The sequence below is a fragment of the Elephas maximus genome, chromosome X, assembly GCF_024166365.1.
Source record: "Elephas maximus indicus isolate mEleMax1 chromosome X, mEleMax1 primary haplotype, whole genome shotgun sequence".
Lineage (NCBI taxonomy): Eukaryota > Metazoa > Chordata > Mammalia > Proboscidea > Elephantidae > Elephas > Elephas maximus.
In genome coordinates, this window is record NC_064846.1 from 105,693,115 (window position 1) to 105,702,485 (window position 9,371).

At 42.6% G+C, this 9,371-nt stretch overlaps 1 protein-coding gene across 1 annotated transcript; it reads left to right on the plus strand.

The window, feature by feature from the left end:
• The first annotated feature begins 6,838 nt into the window (after positions 1-6,838).
• LOC126068767 (germ cell-less protein-like 1) lies at positions 6,839-8,629 on the plus strand. Its single transcript, XM_049871476.1, has one exon. The coding sequence runs from the start codon at positions 6,839-6,841 to the stop codon at positions 8,627-8,629; it is 1,791 nt and encodes a 596-aa protein (XP_049727433.1).
• The last annotated feature ends 742 nt before the right edge of the window (positions 8,630-9,371 follow it).

Sequence of the window (9,371 nt, forward strand, 5' to 3'; positions counted from 1 at the left end):
AACATGGATGAATCTGGAATGCATTACGCTGAGTGAAATTAGACAGTCATGAAAGGAACAGGGGAAAAGTAGGGTGCCAAACTCAAATTCAGTTAACAAGACCAGCCTTAATGGTCTGACTGAGACTAAAGGAACCCCAGAAGACATGGCCCCAGGACTCTCTGTTAATCCAGAACTAAACCATTCCTGAGCCAAAGATTAGACTGGACTATAAAACATAAAATAATGCTCGTGAAGAATGTGCTTCTTAGTTCATGTAGATACACGGGACTAAATAGGCAGCTCCTGTCCGGAGGCGAGATGAGAAGGCAGAAAGGGATAGGAGCTGGTTGAATGGGGATGGGAAATCCAGTGTAGAAATCCAGTGTCGTATTATAGGGATAAAAACTAGGGTTGCATAACGATATTTGTGTAAATTTTTGTACGAGAAACTAACTTGAGCTGTAAACTTTCACCAAAAGCATAATTAAAAAAAAAAGTAAATAAATGTGAACAATGCTATGTGTGATTTCAATTCTTAAATTATAAAAGCAGGAATTCACAATGAATAGATGGCATTTTTTAATTATTGTGTATATAACTATGAAGGATATGTATATATATTTATATAATATCAAAATTCTCTGACATTGACATATCAACAAAGAGGATGATTTAAATAACCCTATTAAAAGCTTGATCTAATAGGCATGTACAGAATAATAAATTCAGCAATTAGAGAATCCATATTCTTTTGAAGCACAGATGGAACAGTTAGAAAAACTGATCATGTTTGGCGCAAATATATGTCATCAAATATCAAAGAGTCATTAGCATGTAAACCATGCTCTCTAAACAATATAAATAAGTTGTAATTTAATAACCAAAGGAAAACTGAAACAACATGCTTAGTGTTAAAAAATGTTAAATCACAACCCGAATCAAGTGAAAAATTTGATCAGTAAGTGATTAATTGTGATCATCGATAATGCAAATTAAGAAATACTGAAACCAAATGATGATGAAAACAGTACATATAGTCTTGTGGAATACACCAGTGTGGTACTTTGAGGGGCATTTACACTGTCAAATGCTTATATCAGAAAAGAAGAAAGACCACACACATTAATGAGCTAAGCAACCATAATATGAAATAAGAATAACAGAATAAGTTCAAGAATGTGGAATGAGGGAATATTTACCAAAATTAAATAAAACAAAAATCCATAAAGAAGTTCAAGCAAACCAAATGGTGTTTGTTTGGAAATAGTAATGAAATAGATAAACATCCAGCAAGAGTTATTGGGAGAGAGAGAGCATGCACAAACGCTAGATGTTAGAAATAAAAGAGGGGTCATGGTTGCAGATATAATGGATATCTTTTTAAGGAGCACACTACTACTTACAATTTGTCTATGGATTTTTCCAGCTTATTAAATTTTTCATTATGTTCCTGAATAATCTTTTTAATTTCTTCAATTGCTTTATCTGTGTGTTCCTTGGTTTGTTCTGGGTATTGCCTCATTTCCTTCCTGATGTCTTGAAGGGTTCTGTATATTAATCTTTTGTACTCTGCCTCTGGTAATTCCAGGAATGCACTTACATTTCAAAGATCCCTTGATTCTTTGTTTTGAGAGCTTGTTGACGTGATCATGGTCTGTTTCTTTATGTGACTTGATATTGATTGTTGTCTCTGAGCCATCTATAAGTTATTGTATTAGTTTATTTTATGCTTGCTTACTGTGTCGTCACTTCTTACTTTGTTTTGTTTTGGTATGCCCAAATGGGTTGCTTGAGTGAGCTAGCTTGATTACTTTCACCTTTGGAGCTCTGACGTCCTGTCCCCAGATGGTTAGAGCTGTTATCAGGTATAACAATCTAGGAGTCCATTCAATTTTCTTGTATAAATTCAGCTCGGGTGTCCAGGTAGCTGATCAGCAAGTGTGTGGTACAGGCTCTGTCCTACAGTCTTAGAGGGGCAGGGGTGATTGATGTAGGTACCGGTATCTGGTTGCAGCAGGGGGTCACAACTGAACAGGGCAGGGGGCTGAGAATCGTCCCCCACATGTCTCTGAGGAAAGCATGTCCCTGTTCCCTAGAGCGTACAGGTGAGTGGGTTCTGCAGACGGACCATGGGCACCCAATGTTTTTGGTTGTAAGGACTGGGAGGTACCAGTTATCCTTGGACCCCTGTCACCGGTGGCTGGGTGACCTGAGTGGGGCTACCAGTCCTTAGGCCCCTGATGTGGGTAGGTGAGGACCCTGTTTAACAGGCAAAGCAATGTCAAACATCAAACACCCACCTCTCTGCTGCACAGCTGAAATGGTTGGAGTCTGCCAGCAAGGGCCTAGTCTCCTGAAATAGGCCTACACAGGTCCATGCAGGAGGGAAAGTTACTCAAAGCCCACAGACCGTTTATGCCTGGACAGGAGCTGCTTCTGTCCTGACCTGCACCGGTTAGTGGAGCTGGCAAATTATCTTTTCCCCCAGTTGCAAATTTATTCCATCTCCAAGGCCAGGAGGATGGCTCTAGGTGCTCAACAGGGCCTGTCTCAGGCCCAGGGAAGACAGCCGCTGAAGCTGGCTTGGGGGGATGGCATTAAAATATATGCAAGTACTTAGCTTTTGCCAAGAGCGCCATTCTTCTCTGGTTCCGGAGGTGTGAGTAGGCTGTGTGGCTGGCTGCTTCTTCCTGAGGAAACTACAGCTGAACGCTACTACTAGCCCTCCGCAGCTGCTCCCGGGAATGGTGCCTGAGGGCTCCCCTCGATTCAGGTCCGGTAACTACTCTCCACTTCTGAACCATCTCTTCCTCCCCCTGCCACTCAGTTCACTTTCTAAGCTTGCCTTTGATGCTGAGGGCTCCTCACTTGTCATAAATATACTTGTTTCACTTGTTTTTTCGGGTCTTTGTTGTAAAGAGGGCTCGGCAGAAGTGTTTGTCTATTCCGCCATCTTGGCTCTGCCTCCCCTTCTTTATTACTTACAATTTGAAAACTTAGATGACATAAATGATTTTCTGAATCTACCAAAATTAGATCAACTAGAAATAGACAGTCAATAACATGAACTTAATCCATCATAAATATGGAATCCTAAAGCTAAAATTAGCAAACCATTAACTCTAGCGTTTATATGATCAACACCACTGGGTACCCACAGTTTATCTACTTAATAATTAAAAACAGGCCATTTGGGACATCACCCCCAATTTTAGATTCTACCCTATTACGAGCTGAAGTGATCAATAACTTCAAAATACTCATATGCTGCCCCCGGCTTTATCACACAGGTATTAAACGCACTTCCAAAACACCCACTTAAACAGCCTTTACATGATCCGCATCCTGGAGATTAAGTCTTCTGAAATAAGCATCAGAAAAATCTGCCCTTGCACCTCCATAAAGAAGATGTTCTGAGGAACTGTTAACAACTAGCATCAGTAAAACTCCGTGGTGTTGATCCTTGGATTCATGTTTTTCGTCACATCCTCCTGACTACTGGATATTTACTCCATCTGAAGACTTTAAACTGAGGGTTATTAGCAATCTTCCAGAAGTCATAGGCTTCAGAAGTGGGCAATTTCCTCACAAGATGAAAGAGCAAGATTAATTTTCTTATTCTCCACCACCTTTTTCTGCCTCTTTAAAAAAGCTAATCTTACCTATTATTACATTTTGATGTAGTTAGGACACTAATATGATATCCCTTATAAATCCTACCATTCTGACCCTCTATAGTCTCCTTCTGCCAACTAAGAAAAAAAAAAAAAAGCTAGACCTGACATTCCCAATCTGGTCCTCCTGACCAAAAAAATAAATAAATAAAATAAAACAACAAAAGAAAACAGAAAAATTGCTATTCTTTTAAACACTTCTGAAAGTAGATTTAGTTTTGCAGGCCACTTCTGATACTTAATTTCCCATTACATCATGAATTCCAAACTTCAGTCTTACAAAAATTGGATCTTGACCTCACATCAACAAAATACTTCTGGTGAGGTCATTACAACCCTATCAGCCAGGCATAGTCAACCAGGAGTAGGCACCAATATTGGGGCTACAGTGTCCCTGATAGTCAGGTTGTTCATGGTATTCAGTTTGTTCCTGATAGACTGGAAAAACTGATTATTCTGTCCATCTTGAAGAACACAAAATTGGCTTTCTCTTGTTGTGACAGAAAAGTGATACACTGCCAATAAGAAGTCCCTGGTAGCACAAACTGTTAAGCGCTCCATCACCAGCCAGAAGGTTGGCAGTTTGAATCCACCCAGATGTACCTCAGAAGACAGGCCTTGCGATGTGCTTCTGAAAGGTCACTATGAAGAAAACTTTATGGAGTAGCTCTAATCTGCCACATGGGGTCGCCGTGAGTCCGAATCGACTCAACGACAACAACACCAACAACATTCTCTGAATACAATCTGTGCCACATTAGGGTACTACTTCCTATGTAAGCATTAGGCTTCCAGGAACATGCTAACTTATGCTGTGTATTCTGGATAATTGTTGGAGACTTTCAGATATTTAAAAGTAAACCCTCAAGTGAATCATGTTTCCCTGGAGAAAAATTTGTTCGAAAACCCAGTTTCAAAAAACTAGTTTCTTTGAAACACTCCCAGAAGAAATAACTGACTTCTTCTTCATATATCCTAGTGTGCTACAATTTCCACATCAGGGATAATACAACTGGCAAAGATGGTCCCAAACTTGTCTTTGACCCTAAAACAGACCCAGCTGAATTAGTTAACTGCCTGGCTTTTATAAGACATGTATCAAGGTCGAATAACCATTTTGTGTCTTATAATTACTTGCACTACAGTTGGCCAATGTATCTCATCCAGAGTCTTAAATGCTATTACACAATGTCACATCAGAGGATTCAACAGTGTATCCTGCAACAAAGGGCTCAAGAGAGACTAACCCATGTCCAACGTCAGACTACCTTCTCTGAACAAACTCCTGATCAGCAAAATCTCAGCAACGGTGAAAATCCGAATAGCAGGAATCAGTGTCTTATGGCCCAACTTCTTCTTTCCTTAGCTATAGGGGTTATGGGTGCTGAAAAATAAATCTCTTGACCTCTGGGAACCAGCATGTCGCTCACAGCTAAGCCTCAGTGTTCTTAGAAGCTGGCCTGGCATTTGCAGCTAGGACATGTTAGTCTTCCCTTGTATATAAACAATCTCACAGAATACCAGCTTCAAGGTCACTCTGAGACCATGATAAAGTGAGACAAAACAAGGCCACTTCATATATTCTTATAAGCACAGACAAAAACAAGGTCACCGTACAACCCACAATATACCCTTGTTGTAGTTAATATGTGATTACAATTTTTGTTTGTTTTATTTTTATCAATTACAGGTTTAGATTTACTCTAATCTGCCCTTCTTATGCACAAGGTATTTTCAAATATACACTCAGAATATTATCCTCTATTATCCTCACTTCCTGACCACATCCAAACCAGATAAAATACTTGCTTCTTTAAACCTTCCACATCACCTACCACAAGTCCATGTTTGATTATTTTCTGTTAAGGACTGCAATCTATGCTTCGTCTGAATTTTCTTCCTGACTTTTTTGCCCAGAGCAGTTTCTTTTTTAAGTAAGTATAGTTCTTCTCTTCACTAACTTAAGACTCAATACAGTGTAGACTCTGTTGGGAAGGACCCTTTATCTAGATGGGGATAAGCTTTTTAGGCTGAGGCATTAAGTACTACAGTCACCTTTTTCTCTATCCTTTTATACACTGTCAACCTGCTTTGCTATTTTAGAATTTACTTAGATCTTTTTAACCAACAACTCTGTAAAGTCCCATAACAGAGAATATTTAAAATTTAATATAATGTATAACTACAATATACACTTTGGGGAACATTCTAGTTCAGGAAGGGCTAAATGACTTAAGAGATGTTTCAGTGTCCAAGGATTCTCTGAGTAATTAAAACCCAATGTTTTTAATCCTTCAACAGTTAATACTTGCTTCTCTTCAATAAATCATATATCACTGGTTCAGAGAAATGTTTTTCTCTCCTCATCATTGCACTTACTCTCCCATCCAGAACCCCTGTGCAACATGCCTTTTGTCTAGACTATTACACTTTTCTCTGCGGTGTTTCCTATTCTTCGTTTTCTGAAAAGTGGAAAACTATCTCATTCATTCCTCAAAAAAAAATTTTTAATTGCAAGTCTGTTATGTGCTAGATCTGGTGCCTGGTGTTGGTGATCCACTGTCAAGTAAGTTACATTCCTTGCCCCAAGCACTGAAAATATAGCAAGGAAAATTACATGCAACAACAACAAAACTGCTTCCATTTGCACAGAAGTTTTGATCAAAATTAAATTGGAGTGCCACTGACAAAGGAGGTATCTCCATCTTGGATGTGTGAAGAGAGGCAATCTTTGAGCCAGGTCTCAGATCTTGAGGAATGCATAGGAGTTTGGCTAGTGATATAACAAGGAAAGTTCCTACAGGCAGAGGGTGCAAGATGTGCAAACAGATGGAGGAAAAGCAGATAAACAAACAACAACAAAACATAAATAAAGCTAAAGAATATTCTAGGAACTTAAGATCTCCCCCAAAGCTAAATAGTAGGGTGTCTAGGGAGAAAGGAGCCAAGAGCCTAAAAGCAGCTGATTTGGACACAAACGCGGCGAGAGTTGAAAATATCTCTATAACTGGAAATACTAAAAAGTTCAAAAGCAAAGCATTAGGTTGGGAAAAAAATTACCACCTCTATCACAGAAAATGGTTTTAGAGCTTAAAGTGATGTGAAAGTGTTAAAAGTTAATAAATGAAAAGAAAGTCCCTAGAGAATGAAGCTGGGCCCAAGATTTAATTCACCAAAAAGGAATGATCTCTAAATATTTTAGAGGGGGAAGTGCAAGCTGTGTTCTTGAAAACAATGGAAGAAATTCACAGAAGGTAGGTGGACCCCACCAGCCTGCGAACGGAGCGTCCGAGAAACCGCCTCTGAACAGAAGCATGCGCAGTGAGGTCCTCCCTAACAGTGTGCCCTTGTCCCGCCCTGGGGCGGGGCTTGGCGTCCCTGGTGACGTGAGGCTGTACGTCAACTGTTCCCAGCAGCCCTCTGGACTGAGCCAGTGCGGGGACGGTCGCGTCCTTGAGGTATGGATCATGGGTGCCCTAATCAGTAGAGTACTGTGGCGCAGCGTGGGGCATGCCCCAGAACAGCCAGGAGCAGTCATGGAAGAGGAGGAAGCAGCCGAAGCAGCAGTGCCACTGGAAGGGGAAGAGGAGGAGTTGGAAGAGGCTGGGCCTACCACCAGTCAGGGTGGCCGAAAACGGAAGATAGGCCCAGGCGGGCCTCTGGAGAAAGCCCCCAGCCGGAAGCGCATGAAGGACAGATCCGAGTCAGTTTACGAGGCACTCTTCCTGAGGGGGGAGGACAGCGACGTGCAGATTCGCGCATTGGGGGAGGAGTGGAACTTGCACAGGGTCTACTTGTGCCAGTCAGGCTACTTCTCAAGTATGTTCAGCGGCGCCTGGCGGGAGACAACCATGAACATGATCGAGCTGCAGATGCCCGACGAGAACATCGATCGGGATTCCCTGCACGAGGCTTTCGGCTCGCTGTACCGTGACGCTGTGCTCATCCCGCCCAGCCGAGTAATAGCCATCCTGGCCACAGCCAGCATGCTGCAGTTCGACAAGCTGATTCAGCAGTGCGAGGAGGTAATGAAGGAAACGGTTGGTGCCCAGACCGTGTGTGGCTACTACTACTCTGCCGAGAGCTACGGGCTCCAAAGTGTCAGGACCATGTGCTTCCAGTGGCTGCTGGACAACCTGATGACCCAGCGTAGTGAAGAGTTATTGCGAGAAGTCAGCAAGGATCTTATGAAAGAACTCATTGCCTCTTCAGAGCTCTTGGTGCTTGAGGTGGAGATGGACGTGTACATCACCCTGAAAAAATGGATGTTTCTGCAGCTGCAGCCAACATGGAGGGGGCCGCGCAGAACTCTACTGTCGAACGCTGACGTATGGTTTGCCAGGCAAAGGAGGGAGGCGGAGGGTGCCCCTTTTCTGGAGACCGAGCAGGGCACTGCCTTCGTGCCGGTCTTCCGGCAGCTGCGGCTTGCCTACATAATCTGTGACCTGCCTTCTGCCCGTGTCCTCGACCAGGACTCACTGATCCCTGCTGCATGGCTGACCCCGGTGTATAAAGAGCAGTGGCTCGCTCTGCTCCGAGCTGAGCAGACGAGGGATCTCGGGCCCATGAACGTGTATGTATCTGATCTTGAGAGGACCAGCATGCGGTGTGGTGGCCAGCTTCTCAGAGATGAACAGTGCAGCTGGCGGTGGGCCGGCTTCAACTTCGGCTGGGACCTAGTGGTGTGCTACACTAACCGGCGAATCATTTTCCGGCGCAGTGCCCTAAACAAGTCCTGTGGCCTCGGGGTCAGCTTACTATGGCAGAGAAAAGTCGCGTTCCGCCTGCGTCTGGCCTCTTTGGACAGGGCTGGAAGAGCCATGTTCAGGAAGGACACTGAATACCAGGTGCTTTCCTTGAGAAAGGATCAAGAGCTAGAGGTCGTGAACCTGGAGGACCAAGAGGTGATCTTCCCCATGTATGTGGCCTGTAACTTCCTGTACCTCCCTCCAGAGGGGCACTGCCCAGACTGAAAACTCAGGCAAAAGTCTAGAGAACTGGACAGCTAGCTCTTCCCTTGGAAACAAGGGCAGGTAGCATGCTCCTTATGCCAGCCGCTGGATATAGGACCAACAGGCCTCGCCCATCTTGGGTAGCTAGCTCTATCAGAGGTTTCCTTAAGTTGTAACCCAGAACACTTAAGATTGTTTACAGCACATATGGAGAGGACAAGTTTTAAAACCCCTAAAATGTCTCCAGAACTCAATCACATGGTTAGAAGTGGCTGCCTGTCCTCCTGGTTTACCATCCTTTGACCACAGCCCTCCATCATTTCTGAGAAGACAAAGACTGATTGAATTAGAAACTTTTAGCCTAACTACTCTACTGCTCTTAGTGTACCTTTTTTTAAAAAATATACCTTTACTGTAGTTCGATTAAATGAATATTAAAAATACTTTGAACTCTCTTTTGATTGGTGTATTTAGAGCTGACCACCACCAGTTTCATTCTCATCATGTAAACACTCAGACTAAGGATGTTCTTTTTAATTGTTACTCAACCTAAGAACAATTTAATGTTAATTAGACTTCACTTGAATTTTCCTAGCATTTTAACTCCAAACAAACCTTTCAAATTTTATAATCACCCTATATTGGGGGTGGGGTGGAAGGAAGCAGTTTGATTCAAATGTAGGTTTTTTGTGGCATACCTTCTTGAATTATTTTTGTGCCAGAAAGTACTTTTTAAGTACGTTGATGGGTCTTGCTCTTCAGA

What these genes read in the sequence shown, in the direction of transcription:
- LOC126068767 (XM_049871476.1), top strand. Translation starts at nt 6,839, where the DNA reads ATGATCTCTAAATATTTTAGAGGGGGAAGTGCAAGCTGTGTTCTTGAA.